At 32.7% G+C, this 22,408-nt stretch overlaps 1 protein-coding gene across 2 annotated transcripts in view; it reads right to left on the bottom strand.

Moving 5' to 3' along the window:
• Positions 1 to 1,105: 1,105 nt before the first annotated feature.
• The window catches only part of LOC101674167 (CD2 associated protein), a 134,940-nt gene continuing 113,637 nt past the window's right edge, over positions 1,106 to 22,408 (bottom strand). For both annotated transcript variants that reach the window (XM_045071255.1, XM_045071254.1), the window contains exons 14-18: positions 13,982 to 14,094; positions 12,937 to 13,038; positions 11,672 to 11,850; positions 8,242 to 8,305; positions 1,106 to 4,086 (exon numbers count right to left, since the gene is read on the bottom strand). In XM_045071255.1, coding sequence (XP_044927190.1) covers positions 4,045 to 4,086; positions 8,242 to 8,305; positions 11,672 to 11,850; positions 12,937 to 13,038; positions 13,982 to 14,094 — 500 coding nt within the window. In that variant the 3' untranslated portion in view covers positions 1,106 to 4,044. The remainder of the gene's footprint in view (positions 4,087 to 8,241; positions 8,306 to 11,671; positions 11,851 to 12,936; positions 13,039 to 13,981; positions 14,095 to 22,408) is intronic.

The following is a 22,408-nucleotide window of genomic DNA, read 5'->3' as shown; positions in this document are numbered from 1 at the left end:
AAACAAAATTCTGTAATCCAAAACTTCACCATCCTGTGCCTGGAAGGCTTAATTTATGCCTGGTATTTATCGAGTGCAGTAAGAAGCATGTAGAAATTTTCAAACTACATTTGTAACTTAAATGACTTGCCACATTTTTTTTTCTATATTACTTCATACTGGTGTCTTATTCCTTTTCTATAATTCAAATCCTCCAGTGGATTTCTAAAAAGCCTACAGCTGTGTATGTGGCGTATTTTCATCTAGAGTACATGGGACTTGATGTCTTCTGGACTCTGGTTTTTTGATTTTACCAGGACTTCCAGTTGTGACATCAGAAACCCAAAAAATTTAAGAGGGAGTTTATGCTTAAGAAACCAAGCAGTGGATGGATAGCTGTGATTTAGGAATGACTGTAATCTGTTTTAAACCCTTCAGGATTGTTTCCGTCTCTTAATGCTCTATTTAGAGATCTGTTCTTCCAAATCACAGGTTTTTCCAGATGACAGACTATTAACTGAAAGCGCTCCCATGCTGAGACCAGTGCTTTCTGTTTCAAAAAAAAAAAAAAATTTTTTTTTTCTTTCCAATTTTTAAAATCTCAGTCTCTAAGTCAGGAACTCAATTTGGGCAAAGTACTCTCCGGTAGTCAGGGAGGCAGAATCTTTAAGATGGTAGCAGTTCTATTCGAATATAATGCAAACGTAAGCTGTTATCTTCCCCAAAAGAATGAGCTGGCGTATTCAAAAACAGAGGGAGAAGAAGTACTGCGCCCTTCTTTTAATCTTATCCATCTAGTTTACATCGTGGCGGAGTAGAACAGAAGCTTCCAATTAAAAAGAAAAAAAATCCACTCTGTGCCTCTGTAACATACTTCGTAAAAAATCATTTCAAATTATCCCAATAAACCTTTGAGGCAGAAATGATCATGTCATAGTTCCAGGGAAAAATAGACTCATAAAGGTTCAGTAAAAGTCACATGGATCTAGAACTTTTAATGGCTTTCATTTTATTATTTACATTGTTTCCCTTATTTGGAAAACTCCACGTAATAGAATTTTCATCATACTTTGCAATAAATATATGCTGATGTTAATGAAAAATAACTAATAAAGACCAACAAAACTGGCAATACTATTCTTTATTGTTTTTCTTTTTGAGGGAGAAGCATGCTTTTTTACAGCACCTGTAAACAAGTCAGTGAAGTATACTATTTTGAGTTTCCCCACATATATATATATTATTATTAATTTTCCTCTTTTTGGAATGTTAGAATACCACAACACCAACTGCATTACATAATAGTTACTGAAGGCAAGTCAGGAGAAAACAAGGGTAGAATTTTATGGCTAAAAATATTCATAGCAGCAACTTTTAAAAGATGATTTTATTAAATCAAGTCATTGCACTTGGTCATTTTATTGCTACAGCAAAACAAGGCCATTACATTTTTAACGCTTCTCGTTTCTGATTTAACTGATTGTCTTATTCTGTTCATACATTTCAAGTTTAAATGCATGCATAAAATGTTTACCAACAACTCAAGAGAGCACTTGGGTTTTTATTTTTTTGTTTTTTTGTTTTTTCCTGTGATCACAGTAAAGCATAAAAAAGAGAACCCCTATTCTCTTCCTATCTTCAAACTTAGATTTTGTAAAGAGGTAACAGCTTTATAGTAAGACCAACCACTAAAGCTTAGTGGTCACACACAAGCACACACACACACAATACTTCCAGTATTGAAATACAAGTAGGAAAACTAGTAATATGTGTTTCAAAGAATAGCAAACTTGAAAAATACATTCACTAATAATTTGGCAATGACAGATTCCACGCTGTTCCTCTCTAGTCTGCCATTTATACTCATGCATAGAAAAAAAACAATGATTTCTCCCCAAATAAAGACTATTATCATTATATACCATTTTGTGATATGAATTTCATGAATAAAAAATAATAAAATTCCCATATCAAGAGCAAATACTGGTAAATTGCTAGAGTGAAGTAATCATTTTTTTTCCCTTTGAGTTTGGCTTTAGGAACTCTACTTTTTGATCAAGGGCAGAAAAATAGAGCCACAATACTTTAATTTTCTAATAGAAACAGTACTTTAATTTCTATTCTGGCTGAGGTGTATACAAAGCAGATACTTTAAATGTGTGTCAGCATTCATGACCACCTTCATTTTATGCACTAGTGAGAAAATGACCAAGAAAAACTTCAAGAACAGGCTGAAATCTGCTGGAAACTTCCCTCACCCCATTATCAGGGTGAAGAGGGGTCACTTAATAGTTGTTCCAGTCAGAAAGCTGGAGAATGATTTCTAGGATACAATGTTTTCATTTTTATCTAAGGACTTTCATTAAAAGAAAATAAAATCTAATTTTTTTTTTTTTTTAAGCAAGAAGGAACTCATTCAACAAGTCTTTTAAAAACATTAGGAGTAAACAATTCCATTCAGTAGTGACCTCATCAGAAAAGCCCAAGGACTTTAAAGAGTTAAAATGTACATGCTCAATGCACAACAATCAAGTTTCCCCAAAAGCATTAATGTAAGTTGTGAATTTAACATTAAGTAATTCCTGGAATTTCTATTATTTTCTACTTCAATTCTCTTATATGTGAGACAAGATGGCAAAATTTCATTAAAACAAGATTTCAGTATATATTAAAACTTAAAGAGAAAATATTGGTTTGGTTATTTAAAATAACACAAAACGGACACATGATAGGTGGTACTCAAAATCTGAAAATCTGTTCTAATAAAGCTTAAAATCTAATTTTTTTATAAATGAAAAGTCAGTTCTATTTTTAATATAAACCCACATATTTTAAGACATGTTATCTATAGATACATTTTAAGATGTTCAACTGTTCAAAATCGACTCTGAACAAACTACTAGTTCATCTATCCTGTGAAAATGCATTTTGAATATGGTCAACTATATTTGGTTTTAAGTAAGCTGTACTGTTATGTTTTATTATATACTAACACTCTGGTACCTAAATGACAGTTTGAAACATCTCCACCAGTTAGGGTCTTTTAGGTCAATTACATATTGTAAAACCTGAGTATTTACATAATGATAATCTGTCAAAGTATGAAACCTCACACTGAATTTCTCCTCATATTACCATTATTAAAAATCAGAGGGAGGAACGTGAAGAACTCAATCACAAGATCACAAAATGAGTAATATCTGAGCCTGTAAAATAAGCAGAAAAATAGAGCAATAAGGCTGGTGTTTGCATATTGTATGTGCTGTAGTTTCTAGGCACAAGTTAAGGGTTAAATTAACATTTTTAGTTTCTTAACCTAATGGATTTAAAATATAGCTCATATTTTCCCCAAATACAGTTAACAATCCAATACATTTTAACTAAATTCCTTTTATGAACCCTACAAGTGCAAGCAATATAAAATATTCTAAAAGTTATTTTGATTGTTTCATTAGTTATTACTATATGCTTGGGTGAATAATCTGGTTTATAGCTAGGAAACTCCTATTTCATCACCCACAGTATAAACAGCACTGCAAACAAACAGGCACAACAGTGTAATCCTGGGTAAGAAGCTAAAAGTAAAAAATATATTTATATACAAAGTTTATCTCCCTTATGTATTATGGGAAAAGTAGTGGCTATAGTTACTATAAAGCTAATTTGTCCCTCTCAAATAGTATATTTTACAGATTATTTGTAAAGATATCACCATATTTATAGTATAGATCTCTTTAAAAATAATACAAGTTTCAGTAAAAAAAAAACTATTGTGAACTTTCTTTCCTTTTTATACAGATTCAGTAGTATTTTCAAGCAAACTAAGAAAAAAGTTTGCAATTCCAGCACATAAGAAATAAGGCCTCTTTTTTTTTTCATATTGGCAAAACAAAATATATATAAAAAAAACTACCCTCTCCCTACTTTTTTTATAGATTATAGTTCAAATACTCATATTTCTTTATCATGACAACAGCATTTGTTATTTTTAAGTAACAAGTCAGTTGAAGTTCATAGTGTTGCTTCTGAATCCCTGGAACCTTAAGAACACAGGGCCATGCCATTTCAAGAAGACAGGACTGCTTTTTTCAGCTTCTCTATTTCCACCTAAGATATAAAACATAAATTGACAATAAACAAAATATATTTAGTCAAATTTCTTTATTTTATCCTATGTCATTAAGATCCAATCATACTTTGAAGACTCCAGATTTTGATTTCCATTTTAAAATCCAATTTCCAATGTTGTGATCAATGCAGAAGTTTAACAGAAGAACACATCACAACACAAGTTCCTAAATGGCAGAAGACAACCACAAAACAGCAACTACAGTTGTTTCAGCTGGAACAATGTTAATTAATGGGAGTATGTGAAAAAATACTGTAAGAAAATCCACCCTCCAAAGAACAAGAGAATCCTTAAAACTAAATTAAGAAATGTACAAGTACCTGTATTTAAACAAAGATGTGGGCAGTAAAGAACTGAAAAATAGTAATAATAAAGGACCAATTTAGTCCTATGTTTTTCACTTACTACGTATGTGAAATTGGCAATCCCTTAACCTCACTTGGTCTCATTTTCATCTGTAAGCAATACGTTCTAGATTAAATTCTTTTTAAAACCCAGGAATTTATCTAAGATTCAGTCAATTTGTTGGAAAGATTTCCACCTTTAGGCGGAAGACATCTTTCATTTAACAGAAATTCACAATGTAAGAAACTTAAGAGAATTAGGAAAACTCAATACCTGTTCACAATACCTATGGTTATTTAATTCCGACATATTACAAATCATGAAGCTGAAGCACAAGATTCAATACCATACACTAGCAAGTGGTACAGAATTTGCACTGATTGGGTCAAAGGCTCTGAAGTCCAGTTTTCTACTCTTACCAATTATGTAAGGCTTTGATGATCTCTGACCTTTCACTGCGTATGGAAATATTTGGGCCTTACCTTCTCCTGAAAGCATCATACCTATCCCCAATGCTGCATACAAATAATACATGCTATAGCTAACCTCTGACAAATAATTCATTTTTAAATAATAAGCATTTTGCCAGTCAAAAGGTCTAATTTCAGTATGTTCACCATCTCCTAAGGGATTCTAACCATTCAAGTATGGTTTGTTAATTCTAGGATCTAACAGCACTGGTTTGGAACAAGTCTTGGTCATTAGCCTGGACTGAGACAAAGTAACTTCAATCATCAGAATAGTGTTATCATTATCTCCATTCCAAAGATACATGAACCAACTACACCAATTTTAATGAGCAAGGATGCCAAGAAAATGGGGGCGGGGGAAACACTGGTGAAAGAAGGAATAGGGAGAATAACCCTGCACTCAATCAGTAATACTCCTTACATACTGCGGTCACACAGATTTAGATATCAAGCCAATATATTTACTGCTAGAGTTTCTCTTCTAGCACTTTTATGTTCATTGTTCATCTTTAGTCCTTTTATCATTCCTCAATATAATTTAATACTGTATGTTCAAAGTACTACTTTTAATCTTTAGGGAAATATAATTTCTCCTTTCAATGTACGATCTTAAAACTCTGTCTTATTAAGGTGCTTTTATAAATAAAGGGTCAAACTTTCCCCATTAGGCCAAAAAAAAAAAAAAAAAAAAGCCTGTAATACAAATCAGCACGAGGCTAAGAAACAGCTGATTTTGCTAAAAAAAAACTGAATCAAATGAAATTCCTCAAAAATGAAATAATTCCTTTGCCTTGCCATGATTTTTATAATAAATTAAATCATATAGAGAAATTTATGTATTAGTTCCTTATGCTTATATCACCTAATTTTCATATATGAGTATGTGTACATATACAATATAAGGAATAAAAATCAAGAAACTTATTTTAATTTCTGAATTTCTACTGTGTTGCATATTGGGAATTTAAGACATTTTTAATATGTATTCTTTGATTTGACAAAAATTTATTATCTAATATGTATATGGCACTTTGCTCAGAGTTATGGACAAAGATAGAACAGACAGACACCCTCAAATAGTCTAATAATCTAGAAGATGGGAAAAGTAAGTCCATAATGTCACAGTGATAAGAGAGAAAATTATTACTTATTTATGCTTTTCAAAATAAAGGACATGAATTTGGAAGAAGACAGAATTACTTTTAAATCAGAGAAAGATGGGTACTAACTTAATGAGGGTGACTGCTGGAGGTAAGCTCTGAGAATCTGTAGAACTTATGCATGAGAAGATGAAATAAAAGGAAAATCCAAGAAAATACAGTAAGAGCAAATTTCAGATGAATTAACTGTGAGGGACAACTGAGGATCAGCAAGCAAGAAAAGAAAAAACAACTAGGACTAAGACATCAAAGACCTCACATGCTAAGTTGAGAAGTCTGAACCTTACTCAGCAAGTAACAGAAAGTTCCTAAAAGAACTAAGTAAAGAAAGATTAATTTGAGGTAAGAATGAGAGAAACTTAAACAGCTAAACAGAAGATAAAGAGCATAGGAAGAGGACAAAAATACTAGGAAGAAATAGATATAAGTGATGGAGTAAAGCTAACAGGTGTGAATGTGAATAGAACTAGAATGGAAGCACCATGTCTGTAAGACTTGAAAGGCAATGGAATGATCAACAGAAAAAGACAGAAAAGCAGGAAAGGAAAATGATAAACATAAAAGAGGACATGCTAATTCTAAGATCACAGTGGAAAGACATTCAGAAAGACAAGCAGCTGGAAATAGGACAGAAGCTAGAAAAAGGAATCCGATCCAGATGGGAGAGGCATAGGAGCTAATCATGATGCTTGAGGGCACAGGTAGGAAAAGAGAGGAGGGCCAAGGCAGTTCTGAAGGAACATTTTACTTAGAGAAAGGAAGAAGAGACTGAGAAGTGGACTGAAACAAAAGAATGCCGGATCACATAAATCAGGACAGAAAAAGTGGCAATAGTTTTAAAAATGTGAAATGCTGTAGAAACTGGAAAGACACTGGAGTTGCATTCAGTAAACCTAAAATGTAAGAGTTGTTAATGACTGAATTAAAGGTGAAGAATTAGAGACCACAGATGTACTTTTTTTTTTTAAGTTGTTTATTTTGCAGTAAATGAAACTCAAGGCAGCTGGACCTGCAAGGGAGCTTTGGTTTTTTTGAAAAATCGAAATATTGAATATTTTCATGAAAAAACGGAAAGTGCAAATAAAAGGGATACATCAGATGTAAGAGTAAGAACGGGGTTCTGATAATTTACCAAAGACCTTCATATACATTATCTCAATAACTAAAGCTAAAAGGCGATTAAGTGACTTCCTCAAGTTCAAACAGTGTCACTTAATCCCTGAGAGCAAAATTCTGAAGGCTGTTTCTGTTAAAAATTTCAGCCTAACTGCTGATTTAATCACTCTAAACCCTAGTTTCCTCATCCTTAAAATAGGAACAATAATCCTTACCAGTTGTTATGTGTATCCCCTGAGATAATGTACAGGAGGTGCCAAGCCTAACTGACACACAGTGTAAGTCAGAAGAGAGGCCTGAGTTTTTTTTTGAAGTCCCATGTTCTTTCTGTTTCACAATGCTAACAAGAGAAATAGGGTAAGCAATAAGGCCAGGTATAAATAGGGAGGCATATGAAATACTTAAGTACAGAATGGGCAGAGCTTCTGAAAAAAGGCAGAAAACACTTTTCCTGAAATATTCAGAAAACAAGAATACAAATAAAGACCAAAGTATGTGCAAATGGAACAGATGGAAAAATGGAAGATAAAATAAGTAAAATTGTCAGACCTCAGAAAAGAGTGAAGATGATGACATTATAGTTAAAAAGTAAATGCTCAGTGAGACATCAAGTCAACAAATCTATAGCCATCCCATTACCACCTTCACCACCACCACCCTTGCCTCCAGGCCAAGAAAAATGAATTGAAAAAAGTTTAACTGTGGAAAAAAAAAAGAAATAGTTCAAAAAAGCAAGAGTGCAAAAGATTTAGAACTACACACTCTTATGAGGCCAGAACCATGTTCGTTTTATTTATGAATGTATACCTAATGCCTCTCGTACACTGCCTTAGAGAGCTAGCGCTCAAAAATATTTGCTTCACGAATGAACGGAATGTGATAGGGAGTCAACTAGAGATTAATTAAATGGCTATCAAGCAGCAGGGAGTGTCCAACTTAAGTAGGACAGCATAACTGTAGTGAACCCTATCACCTAGAAGAGATGGAAAAACACATGTAGTTTACGCTGACTACAATCTCAATGTTAGGAGAAATGATTTACCTCTAGATTACTTCTCATTGCCTTCTCCTCTTCCAAATCCTTTCGTAGTTTTTCCAGTTCTTTCCTAAAAACAATTTATTACTGTTAAGTCTTTCATTTAAACAATATATTTGACTAATGTTAACAGAATCTCTTACCTGACATACCAAAACTGGGAAAAACTTTTTAAAGAAAACAGCCATACTAATCAATAAAAATTTCAAATTCACTAATGGAATGGTTCAATACAACAGTTAAAAGAAAACTCAGCAGTACCATGGCAAACCCATCTGTGATAAATAAGTTTTTAAGTGAATAGGGAGCGCAGCTCATGATAAAGAAATAATAATGGTCCTTTAGAAGCAATTTTCCATATTCAGTTATCATGCTTTTTCCAGGCTGGACACTCGAAAGCCCAAACAATTTGGTAATGTCAAAACATGTCACAGTACAACACAAATTATTTAACAGGATTACCTGGACTTTACATGTCTCTTTCTCTATTTTTAAAAATTAAACATTACATTAAAATTACCAAACCAATAACAAAAAACTCTAGCCAACAATCCTTCCTCCTTAACTCATGTTTTCAGTTCTCTGTGTTCCCATCTATCTTTTTTATATAGTCATCTCTCCACAGCTGTAAGTATGTATTTCAAAAAGTGTTTTAAAATATTTCCATGTTGCTAAACTTATCATATTTCTGATAATTGTTGCTTGACACTCAAATATCCAGGTTTTTTTGGTTAGTTGCTTTTGGGGTGGGGAGTGGAAAGAATAGAAATTTTATTTAACATCATGAATATTCAGTATATCAAATTTCTAAATCAAAGAGTAGGGACATATTCACAGCTTTTGGACAAATGCTAGGAAAATTCTCTTCAAAAGTATTATAGAAGTATTCGATTGAAAAATGCATGAAAATGCTCAGGAAGAAAGACTATATGAGAAAGAAAGGAACTTTTAAATTCTGTAGTTTCAAAACTAGTTTCTTCTATTATTTTAATGATTATAAAACTATATTAAGAATAAATGTCCTACTATTTCAATTTAAATTATAATTTAAATATTTAACTCAAATTTATTTAAAGCTTATTTTGGTATATAATAGAAAATTTGCTAAAATATTAACTTTGTATTTCTAAAATGTTACTACTAAATGAATGCTTTCTTTTTCTAATTATTCTATTATTTTGAGTTTATTATACATTTAAATTATACCTAAATAAGGATCTATTCCTAAAATATTTATCCTATTATCACATTTTCATTATTTTTAAAAACACATTTGTGAATATAAAATTTTTATGTAATTGTTTTCTTTTTACAAAAACAGATCAAACTATATTATCTTGTTCTGTAACTTCTCAACTAAAGAGACTAATAATATATTTCTCTGTCAATCATTCCATATCAATATCCTTCAATTTTTTTAATCCTTTAATTTTTTAATGATTTGTTCCAAACATTTTAGATTCTAATAATGCATAAAGACTATGTATTCGTAAGCTATAGCAATAAAATTATTAAAAGACCTAAGAATTCCAAGTCAGCTCAAGAAATAAATTCTTATTACCAGTACCTCTGATACCCAGAATGACCCGCAATCCTACTTTCCTCCTCTCCTTTACAGGAAAAGTCTTCCTTCCTTCCTTTACTTACCACATATACAAATGTATCTTGAAACGACAGTTTGATTTTATATGCTTTTCAAACTTCATGTAAATGAAATAATACTGTATGCATGTCTCTAACTTGTTTTCCCCACCCTCAACACTTTTTCAGATGGATTCATGTTGACACATGTGGCCATAATCCATTCATTTTTTATTGCTGTACACTATATGGCATTTCATTGTATCAACACACCAGTGTATGTTTATTCATTCTCCTGTGATGCTCTTATTTTTCAGATTAAAAAGTCTGCCATCCATTTCATTTTCCCAGAGGAAATAAGACTTTGAAAACACCTTTTCAAAGACTTCTAAAATATCTGATATGTATACATAAATCACAAATATTTTATTCATCCTACAGCTACATTAAGAACACTTATAGGCAATTAAGGCAATTTGTAAATGTAATTATCAGTTCATTAATAATAGCAGACTTGGTATCAAAAATGTAAACTGTCAAAATCAACAAATCAGGGTCATTCTCTAATTCATACGTGAATAGTGCTCAATAAATACTTACTAGATGAATAACTTACAGTTTATAATGTGTACACTGTGGAAATCTATTAAAAAATCTGCATGATTCAGATAAACTGAACGATAAAGAAAAGACCCATCATGTATCAAAAAAACTCTCTCTCTCTCTCTCTCTCTCTCTATATATATATATATATATATTTTTTTTTTTTTTTTTAAGTAGTCACTCAAAATAAATTTTTTGGTTCTACCTAAGAGACATCTGTAAAAGTGGTCTGCAACTACAAAAATATCAATTGTTAATCACAGTATTTTTTTTTTTTTTAAGAGAGAGAGAGAGAAATGCTCCTGGTGGGGAGGGTTAGAAGGAAAGAATCTCAAGCAGATGTCCCAATGAGTGTGGAGCCAGGCATGGAGCTTGATCTTATAACCCAAGAGATCTTAGAGGCTACAGGGGAAGACAACCTGAACCCTCACCCTTTGCTCAGTTAGATTAGCTGATCTTTGGACCTTTTTTACCTATTAGGTCTTTATAGAACTATGTTTAAAATGTTAGAAAGTTTTATTTTTATATTTATTTTTTAATGTTAACAACTTTTAAAGCTCAAATGATAACAGTTTTAGAAAAATATCTCTAAACCAACAGAAAATATGTTTTCAGTTCTAGCTCTGCTTTTTAAGAACTGTATGATCTTAGGTAAACAGCTTTACCTCTCTGAATTTTTACTTCTTCAGTTAAAAGAGAGGGGAGCTATAGTACGTGATCTTTTACATTTGTTTTCACTAAAAAGTTCCTAACTCTCACTTAGGATCTCACCATACAGTATTATCAGAAAGTTTCAGAATTAAAAGAATGGCCTTAGAGATTCACTTATTCCCAACCCCTTGGTTTTATTTACACACCAATCTCAACCCTAACAGAGACAGTGATCCAGTCCCTCTGAAAAGTAAATATACATATAGATACACTCCAGATCCAAAATACAATGTAACTTTTCCTAATATTTTTAAGACTGATTAACCCATATGTTTGATCAGAGAAGATTTCTACCCTTGAATTATGGGTACATATAGACCTTTCCCATAATAAGCCTATGACAACAAGTTTTCTAACTCAAGTTTTTTGCAGGGAGGACAGAAGCACTATTAAGGAAAATTTCTTTGGAAACATATCTGCTGATATAAGAAATTTGGCAGATTACTTCATAGAATTCTACTCAATTCTACTTGATAGAATTTGAAAGAATTCTTTACATACGTGTTAAGTAACTTTCAGAGATTAAAGCAAGGCTACTTACCCATGATCCTTTTTCAGTGCTTCTACAATGCAGAGTAATTCAATAATCTGAGCTCTAAGTTCATCCAAGGGATTTTTTTTCCCATCATCTGATTCTACTTTAGCTTTGATGTCTAATGGAGTTAAAAAAGCAGCTGTATTTGGTTTAGCACTTGAGGGTGTTGAAAGGTACAGTGATGGCTGAAAACATAACAGAATATTTTCTTATTTTATTTGTATTTATATTATATCTAAGTTCAAAAAAAATTTATAGCAAGGAGATAAATAACTAAAATAATACTTGAAGATAAATGGCAACTTTGGAAATTTAAAAAGCAGTTTGATATTCACAACTGGTAAAACGAGCAAACAACCAGATAATAAACTTGCAATCACTAGTAGTTTATGTGAGAAATGTCAAAGGACTAATAATAGTAATTTTTAAAAAGTGGAAAAGAGAAGAAAAACCTGTTAGAGCTATCTTATGAATGATCTGCCGAGTGGAACATCTAGCGGCAAGAACATATAAGCATTATTAAGGTGAGCTTTGATCCTCCACAGTAGTCATTACTTAAAATTTCCAAAGAGTTTTACTTAAAAGTAATTATGAGGAATTCAGTAAGTCCACTGAAGAGGCATGAATCCATGGCCCATGATGCCCTTTTTATTATTTCACTAAATTAACGGGAAATCAAATTTCAATCGACTACTGACAAACTAAGAATCAGATTAAGTGTATCTGATAAACTGGAAGAACAGCCAAAAGCCCTTGGAATGAATCTGAGGAGGAAACATGAATTTCTTAAACCAAAGATGTGTGTAAATTGGGATACTACTATCTTAAGTAAAAACAGCAAGAGTTTAGAAGAGTCTTAATACCATGTAATAAATGGGAAAATCCATGTACACTGCCATTCATTCCAGTATATATTAGTGCTTATTACTATGCTGAACACGAAGCTAGGCTAGAAGTAAATTTTGGCTTATGTAATAATGTAATGATGGCTTCTGGCCTAAAGAGTGTATGTTTAATGGGAAAATGAAACAGATCTATGCCTTAAAAAATATGAAATGTATAACATTTATACTACTCATTTAAAATAAGCTTTTTTAAAAATAACCTACAGAGGACAGTGTTACCTTAGAAACTCAATTTTTTGGCAGGAATTTTTTTTTTTAATTTTCTTGGCAAAAGACAGTTTTTAGAAGACATTTTAAATTCCACTATTTTGGTGCTCACAAGGAATCCTACAAATTATACAAATCTTAGGCCACAATGCCCCTCACCTTTGGAGAGTAGCATGAATCCTTTTTAAATTCAGACGGCTTTAAGTTGGCACCATCTTCTTCTTTCGGTAACTTCAAGATTTTTTCTGGGCTTTGAGTTGGCTAAATGATTTTTTAAAACCAAGAAACAGAAAATACCAAAGAAGGAAAAGGCAATAAACATTTGGATAATAAACTAAGTAACTTTTTTTTTTTAAAGATTTTATTTATTTATTTTGACAGAGAGAGATCACAGTAGGCAGAGAGGCAGGCAGAGAGAGAGAGGAGGAAGCAGGCTCCCCGCTGAGCAGAGAGCCCGATGTGGGACTCGATCCCAGGACCCTGAGATCATGACCTGAGCCGAAGGCAGCGGCTTAACCCACTGAGCCACCCAGGTGCCCCAAAACTAAGTAACTTTTATCACTGTTTTCCACAGCTACTGTTCCAGATATTCCATTATTATTAACAGGATATTACATAATTTCAAGCTGAATAACACATTGCATTTCTGGAAGGTTAAAAATAGCCTGCCTCTTAGCAACAAAAATCTTCTCTACTTCGGTAATTTGAAAGTGCTGTAGCGCTCAAGAGCTAATATATTAATAATAAAGTTACTAGCAGCATTCCAAATAATGTATAGAAAGCATAAAAAAGAAGTTACACATTTAGATACCAGCATTAGTACTACCAAAAAAACTCACTATGTCAGAGGAAAAGAATGTTTCATTCTTTACTAAGGTGAGTATGTACCACTCAATTCTAATTATTGTTGAGAGACGGGTAGATTAAAAGGATACTCTGACCCCTTTTGACCCTGAGTTCTGTGGTTATGGTCTCGGGACAGCTCTTTATTCCTGATTCTGTAACCTTCATTGCAACCCTCTCTGAAATGAACATGACCCCATATTTCCCTAAATATAACCAACCATTTACCACTTGAGTATAACCCCTATCTTCCTGATTTTTAAACTTTGGTGGAGTTTTAAATCATTCCTCATTCCTATCTTTAGAAGAACTCTGGCTCTACTAAATTCTCTATGTTTTAGAATAGTAAAGTGTAACTCACAGAATGTCCACCATTGAAGCGGCCAGGTAATCTTCTTCCAGGCATCTTCGGTCTATTTGCAGTGAGATGTAGCAAGTTTTCTGAGGAAGCTATGTCATCAAAATTTACAAGATCTAGAGAATAAAATTAAATATATCTACTAAAAGATAACTGTACACTTTAAAAGGTAAAAAAGAATGTTTCTGGATTTCTAACAAACTATACATTAAAAAGTCCCACTAGGACTCACACGCTAACCTGTGCTTTTCATATGCATTTGGAAAACAACACTCACCCTTAAAAACAAACATTCTCTTTACCTGACACATTTTATAGCATAAGACAACTAACAACAGAAAGTTCATGTTTCCAATAGACCTCAACAAAAGTTCTTATTGAAAAATACAAATCTGAACCAAAAATTACAGTACCATAAAAAAAAACTATCATCTTAATTTCTTGCTTATAAAAACAGATGATCTACTTCAACTCATAATTAATTACAATGTATCAGAAAATTAACATAGAAAATGTTTTAAATTTCCAGTAGTATCCTAATATTCAAATTTTAAGAACTCAACTGTATGTGGGACCCTGATGCTTTCCAACTGTAAAATGAGAGTATAATTTAATGGATGTGTGTGTGTGTGTGTGTGTGTGTGTGTGTGTATGTGTATATTGTAGCTGAGACTCCAACTGTTCATAGTTCACTGCACTTTTGCTTCAACATCAGCATATTTAGGAACTATAAGACAGTCATAAATCAAAGGCAAACAGGGTATCAAAGAAAAATGTTACAGAGATCATTCACTTGTTTTCCCACCATCAAAGGCTGGTTGACCTCTGATCCAAAAACTTGGTTTTAAAGAAAAATCTATGTACCTCTGAACCAATGGCATATAATACATTCCCTTTTCCTAGATGATCCAGAAAACCCAGGTAAAAGAGGTGATTTTTAATTTTGAAACCTAGAAATCTGTAAGTGATACAAGAATCCTGAAGATAACTCCAGACACTTCCATTGTCAATATAATCTTCCCTCAGCCCAGATTATAAACTAGTGATATTAATCACAGTGAGGTACTTGATATGGCAGCAGATATCTTTGGTTTAATCTTCCAGATACAGAATTAATTCTGCACACTCCCATTGCCTAGATGTTTATAATGCTTTCTGTCAAATATTTAGATAACCAAACTCAGTGATTTGTTAATTCTTAAAAGACATCTAAAGATAATTATTTCTGCCCTCAAAGCTTATTCATCAATTTTCATATTCAACGTTATCAATTTAGGAAAAAATGTTAAGGGTAAAAGGGCACAAAGGTAAGGCATAAGAAAAGGTATCACTGTTTGGCAATACACGTTTTATAACAAATTTAAGTATTGTTGACCTCTGTTAATTCTTTTCCATCCTCCCATTCCGGGATTACTTTGTGTATTCTATTTTATATCTAGTCATCTACTCATCAGCGTAATACATCTCAATTGGCAATCAAATGTGCTCAGTTTAATTTTGTCTTAAGTCTTTTGACATTTGTTATAATTATAAAATATAATTTTATATTATAAAATATAATATAATATAATATAATTCCATATAATGGAATATCTAGAACAGTAGCTGTGGCCTTCATGGAAAATGTATTGTATAGTGTGGAAGACCTTGAGTTTAAATATAGTTTTAGATATTTCATTTTATTTGTAAATGTCATAAAGAAAATCAGTATTTTAAAAAATGTTAAAAATATGCTGTAGTTTGAAGGGTTAAAAATTGCTGTTAACACTGATAAATGTATACTGACAACCTACTAAAAAAATCCTTGAAAAGTACAATCCAATAATTTTGGCCTGTGAAGATCATTTTCAAATGCATATTTAAGCAACTTGCAGAAAGAAAAAAAAAAAAGCAAACAAACAGAAAAACACAGGAAGGGATGAAGATAAATGAAACTGAAAGAATAAATAAAAGGTAGATTTTAAAAATTATAGAGCATGCTCATGTAAAAATGCCTTCTGTATGTCAAGTTTTGGGCTACAAAACCAAGACAAATAATTTTACTATTCTAAAACTCTCTCAGGTCCTCCATTTAAGCCATTAGGTTAGTAAAAACAGTGCACATTTTGGACTCGTGATACATTTGAACACATTCAAAATTTACCTAAGAGTAGTAACAGTGGATTTATACTGTACACATGGCATGAAAGGCAGGACAATCACTTGACTCTTATAATTATATTGCCACTCTGCCAGCCATTTGTATTTCTATACATTGCCTAAGAAGACATGGAATTTTTAAAAAGTCAAGATGAAGTATCAAATTCTGGGAGAAAATAAACTGACTTATATGGTTTTCAATTAAAAAACAAACTTTTATCAAAACAATATCTTAAGCTAATCAGGAAAATTTTTCCAACATGAATTTCATTTTACTTTCAAATGGAAAACCAAAAGGGTTAGAATAGACAGACAAACATGTACACTTTTAGTACAATTACAAAGAAAAATCAATGTGCACCACCTATTTATATGGAATTATTGTTTTGATTTCTTTTATAAATTGTCATCTTACCAAAATGGAGAAAGGTAGGATAATTTCCTGACAGGTAAGAAGGGAAACATGGCAAACAGGCTAGGAAACAAAATCTGGAAAGAAAAGTCAAGGATAGGAATGTCTAGAAAAAAGACTAAATCAAAAAATTATTTTACAAAGCAGGAAAAAGGAACAGTTGTAGAATGAATAGAACCGTTTAATGTTTACCATATACCTATTGTAGTTTATCTAACTCATGTAAGATGTATATTAGATTTTAGATTATTTTGTCTTTCAAACGAAAAAAATGATTAGTATTAATTCAATATACCGTAAGTAGAAAGAAGCCTTTTTAAAATTACTCACTGAACACCAAGACCGCTTCAAAAGGATGTTTTAGTAAAAAATTAAAGCTCAGAGTAATAAATCAATAATAATAACTCATTAATATCATTGTAACAAAAATTAAACTACCTTTCAGTAAAGTTTTAGTCTTCAGGAAATGACAGTTAATTACAATGAAAGAGAATTTTAATTCTATAATATAATAAAAGAAAAATATGACAAACAGTATTTTTAAGTATCTCACTATAAAAATACAACTTATATAACATTCAAAATCACATAATACATAAACGAATCTTCAACTATGCCTTATATGACACTCTATAAAGAAATTATCAAGAATATTACTATATGAAAATAGTAATTTTGATCTCTGCTCTTATTCTACAGGTAAAATCAACATTTTAGGGTGTGTTTTATTTTTTTTTTGTATCCTAGTTTAGATATAGACTCATTATTTAGTGTCTACCACTCAACAGGTAAGCATCTTATTAGAAGAATTCCACCTGAAATTCTTTCTGGAAGAACAAATGAATAAACATTGAGAACATAATTCAAACAAAAATACATTAACCAGGCACCTGGGTGGCCCAGTGCGTTAAGCCTCTACCTGAGGCTCAGGTCATGATCCTGGGGTCCTGGGAAAGAGGCCTGCAACAGCAACAGCATCAGCATCATCTTAAGCATGATCTCATTGGGCTCTCTGCTCAGAGGGGAGCCTGCTTCCTCCTCTCTCTCTGCCTGCCTCTCTGCCTACTTGTGATGTGTGTGTGTGTGTGTGTGTGTGTGTGTGTTAAAAAAATAAATAAATAAAATCATTAAAAAAGAAAAATTTTAAAAAACAGATTAACTATCAAAGAATGTTTCACTATTTAACAATGAATGCCTTGAGGTCAAATGATATTATGTATCTCTAAATTTCCTTTTAACCCAAGCACAATTTAGCATAGAAAACAATCAAAAAGGATAAAATACTATAACACTATAAGAATATTTCATCAGCACTGCTTTCTCAATGTAATAGGTATGTTACCACTAAATCTTCGATCTTGTATTCTAAGACTAATGTGCAAACCAATTTTATGACCTAGAGAACTTACTATTTTAGAAATATTTAGACTATGTGAACTTTATAATTAACCAATAGTAGCAGTGAGATTATCCTGAACCTTTTTTTTTTTTAAAGATTTTATTTATTTGTCAGAAAGAGAGAAAGTAAGCAGAGGGAGCTGCAGAGAGAGGGAGAAGCAGGCTCCCCACTGAGAAGGGAGCCTGATGTGGGGCTCTATCCCAGAACCCCAGAATCATGACCTGAGCCGAAGGCAGATGCTTCACTTACTGAGCCACCCAGGTGCCCCCTCCCAAACCAATTTTTAACAAAATGTTTAAGAAAGAGGAAAAAAATTAAAACACAGATGCAATTTATAGTACTATCTTATATATGAGAAAATATACTGAAGGACGTTTATTTTAAAAATAGTTTATAAATGGCTTTATATACAGTATAATCATATCTGAGAGTAGTGTCAGGAATTTACATCCTTAAGAGCGAAGAGCAGAAACAGAATGAGAGGAGATTATCAACAGGGGAAAGGAAAAGAAGGGAAGTAACATTTTATAACATCTTCCTTGTCAGGTATTCTAGCAGGTATCACAGACATATTAGATCATTCAATTAACAAGACAATGATAATTTGCTAATAATTTAAAACTCATATTTTTAATAATAAAGTGTACTTGCTACTGTATCACCTGAAATTATTATTTTATGTAATAATGAGATTCTAAGATGACTTTCATGTATGTTTTTAACTTTCTGAAACATGTTAAAGGGCTAGATTCATATGCTATTTTAAAAAAATTTGAAACCTCAAACTGTGCCAAAAATATAAATTAATATATGCCTCAATTATATGCCAAATTTGAGGCTGCTTTTGATGCAGAACATAGTGTTCTCTTAAGGTGTCAATATCTCAAAAAGAAGAGTTTAAACACTTTTATACTACAAATACTAAGAACATAATATTCTAATAAAAAAATGGAAATGAGGAATAACCTGAATTGAAGTTCAGAACATGAGCTGCATGCTATCAGCAGTCAGGCCTTTTGTCTTAGCATATTATTTATGTGCCTCAAATAGTAATGGGATCTAACATTTGCTCAGTTAAGTATTTCCAATCTAATATGAACACAATTTCCAAAACTTACAGGTATATCTCATTTTACTGAACTTGCAAGATAAGTCCATTTTTTACAAATTGAAGGTTGCTGGCAACCCTGTGATAAGCAAGTCTATCGATGCCGTTTTTTTTTCAACAGCATTGCATATCTCTGTATCACATTTTGGCAATTCTCGCAATATTTCCAACTTTTTCAGTACTATTATATTTGTTATTGTGATCTGTGATCACTTTGATGTTACTATTGTAACCATAATTAACTGTGCCATGTAAGATGTTTAATTTAATCTGTAAGCGCTGTGTATATTCTGACTGCTCCAAAATTAAGCTGCTTCCCACCTCTCACCCTCTCTTTGAGCCTCCCTATTCTCTTAGACACAATAACACTGAAATTGGAGCAATTCATAACCCTCTAAGTGTTGGAGTAAAATGAAAAATAACATATCTCACTTTCAATCAAAAGCTAGAAACAATTAAGCTTAGTTAAAAAAGCATACAGAAAACCGAAATAAGCTACATCTCTTGTGCCAGTTAGCCAAATTGTGAATGCAAAGGACAAGTTTGTGAAGAAAGTTAAGTGTTACTCCAATGAACACACAAATTATAGAAAATAAACAAACTTATTGCTGAAAGTTTCAGTAATCTGGATGAAAGATCAAACCAGACACAACATTCATTTCCTTAAGCCAAATCCTAATCCAGAGCAAGGCCCCAACTCTCTTCAATTCTGTGAAGGCTGAGAGAGGTGGGAAAGTTGCCACAAAAAAAAAAAAAAAAAAGTCTGAAGATAGCTGAAGTTGGTTCATGGAGTTTGAGGAAAGAAGTCATCTCCATAACATAAAAGTACAAGCGAAAGCAGCAAGTGTTGATGAAGAAGCTACAGCAAGTTGTTATACAGATGATCTAGCTAATTAATGAAGGCTGCTTCACTGAACAACAGGTTTTCAACATAGATGAAACAGCCTTACAATAGAATAAGATGCTATCTGGGACTTTCATAGCCAGAGGGGAGAAATCAATGCCTGGCCTCAAAGCTTTAAAGGACAGGCTGACTCTCTTATTAGAGACTAATGCCACTAGTGACTTGAAGCTGAAGTCAATGCTCATTTACCATCCTGAAATTCCTAGGACCCTTAAGAATGATGTTAAATCTGTGCTCTATAAATGGAACAACAAAAAAGGACAGCAGCACATCTGTTTACAACATGGTTTACTCAGTATCTTCTGTTGAAACCTACTGCTCAAAAGATTCTTTTCAAATCATTACTGCTCACTGAAAATGCATCTTGTTACCCAAGAACACTGATGCAGATGTACAATATTAATGTTGTTTTCATGCCAGCTAATCTAACAACCATTCTGTAGCCCAAGGATTAAGGAGCAATTGTGACTTTCTTCTGACTTTCAAGTCTTATTATTTAAGAAATACATTTCATAACACTCTAACTTCCATGGATAATGATTCCTCTGATGGCTTTTGACAAAGTAAATTAAAAACCTTCATAGGGGGTGGGGAGGTGTTGCACTTGGGTGGCTCAGTTGCTTAAACAACTGCCTTTGGCTCAGGTCACGATCCTAGAGTCCTGGGATCTGAGTCCCGTATCAGGATCCCTGCTTGGCAGGGAGTCTGCTTCTCCTGCTGATCTCTCTCCTCTCATACTCTCTCGCTGATCTCTCTCCTCTCATGCTCTCTCGCTCTCTCTCTCTCAAATAAATAAAATCTTAAAAAAAAAAAAGCATTCACAATTCTAGATGCTATTAAGAACACTGGGGATTCATGGGATTCATGGGTCAAACAGGAGTTTGGAAGGAGATGATTACTTTGAGGTGATCAAGACCTCAGAGGAGGAAATGACTGCAGATACGGTAGAAGTACCAAGAGAACTAGAATTAGAAGCAGAGCCTGAAGAGGTCACTGAATTGCTATAATCTCATGATAAAACTTTACAGATGAGCAAAGAAACTGGTTTCTTCAGATGAAAACTACATGTGGTGAAGATGCTATGAAAAATGTTGAAATGACAATAAACCATATTGAATAGTAGATAAACTTAGTTGATAAAGCAGAGGCAGGGTTTGAGAGGACTGATTTCGATTAGAAAAAAGTGCTACTGTAAGTAAAATGTTATCAAGCAGTATTACGTGCTACAAATAAACTGTTCATGAAAGGAAGAGTCAATTGATGTAGAAAACTTCAGTGTTGTCTTATTTTAGAAAATGCTACAGCCACCCCAACCTTCATCAGCCACCACCCTGATCAATCAGTAGCCATCAACATTAAGGCAAGATTTTTAGCAATAAAGTTATTTTTTAGTTGAAGTATGTTCACTTTTTTTTAGCCATAATGCTAATGCACATTTAGTAGAGTATAGTATGGTGTAAAAGTAACTTTTATATGCACAGGAAACCAAAAAATTCATTTGAATCACTTTGTTGCAATATTCACTTTATTGCAATGGTCTGGAATTGAATTTTAGGTATCTCTGTGGTAGGCTTTGTGTATTTCCTGAACTGAACTGGGTGTTAAGTGTAGTACACCAAAGGCAGCCTGATAGTGAAAGAAATAAAGGACAGTAGTTTGGAAGTTAGCTGTTAGTTTTCTGTCCTTATATATGCTTCAGTTTCTCTAAATTACTTTCTTATTTATTTGAAGGGAAAAAAACAAATACGAATTTGCAAACCCTGTTTCACAAGGCCTCTCTCTTTTTAATGAAGAATAAATAGTAGCTATAGATAAAAGTAAAAATTGGGACCAAAAAGAGTAAAAAATCAAATTTTACAAACCACCAATAGTTTGACATTATTACATGTGTTATTTCATTTTACTTATTTGAGAAGAGAGAGCACAAGCAGGGGGAATAGCAAAGGAAGAAGGAGAAACAAGATTCCCAAAGATCAGGGAGCCTGATCTGGGGCTAAATCTCAGGACATTGAGATCATGACTTGAGCCAAAAGCAGCCGCTTAACTGACTGAGCCACCCAGATGCCCCTAAAAGATATATATATATATATATATATATAGATATATATATATATATATATATTTTTAAAGATTTTATTTATTTATTTGACAGAGATCACAAGTAGGCAGAGAAGCAGGCAGAGAGAGGAGCAAGCTGGCTCCCCGCTGAGCAGAGAGCCCGATGCAGGGCTCGATCTCAGTACTCTGGGATCATAATCTGAGCCGAAGGCTTTTAACCCACTGAGCCACCCAGGCGCCCCCCCAAAGCATATTTTTTAAAAACCTTCTATAAAGAACATTTTTTTGTTTTTATTTCACTAAGAATAGATAACAATTTTCACCAGATAAAACACACTAAAGATATCTGAGTATTTCTAAAATACAATCAAATAATTTTCAGAAGTTATTAATGAATATGGCTTCATCCA

The sequence above is a fragment of the Mustela putorius genome, unplaced genomic scaffold (genome assembly GCF_011764305.1).
Source record: "Mustela putorius furo isolate JIRA1106 unplaced genomic scaffold, ASM1176430v1.1 tig00003983_pilon_pilon_pilon, whole genome shotgun sequence".
In the NCBI taxonomy this organism is placed as follows: domain Eukaryota; kingdom Metazoa; phylum Chordata; class Mammalia; order Carnivora; family Mustelidae; genus Mustela; species Mustela putorius.
The sequence above is the reverse complement of the archived record's forward strand: the minus strand, read 5'-3'. Positions and strand labels throughout refer to the sequence as shown.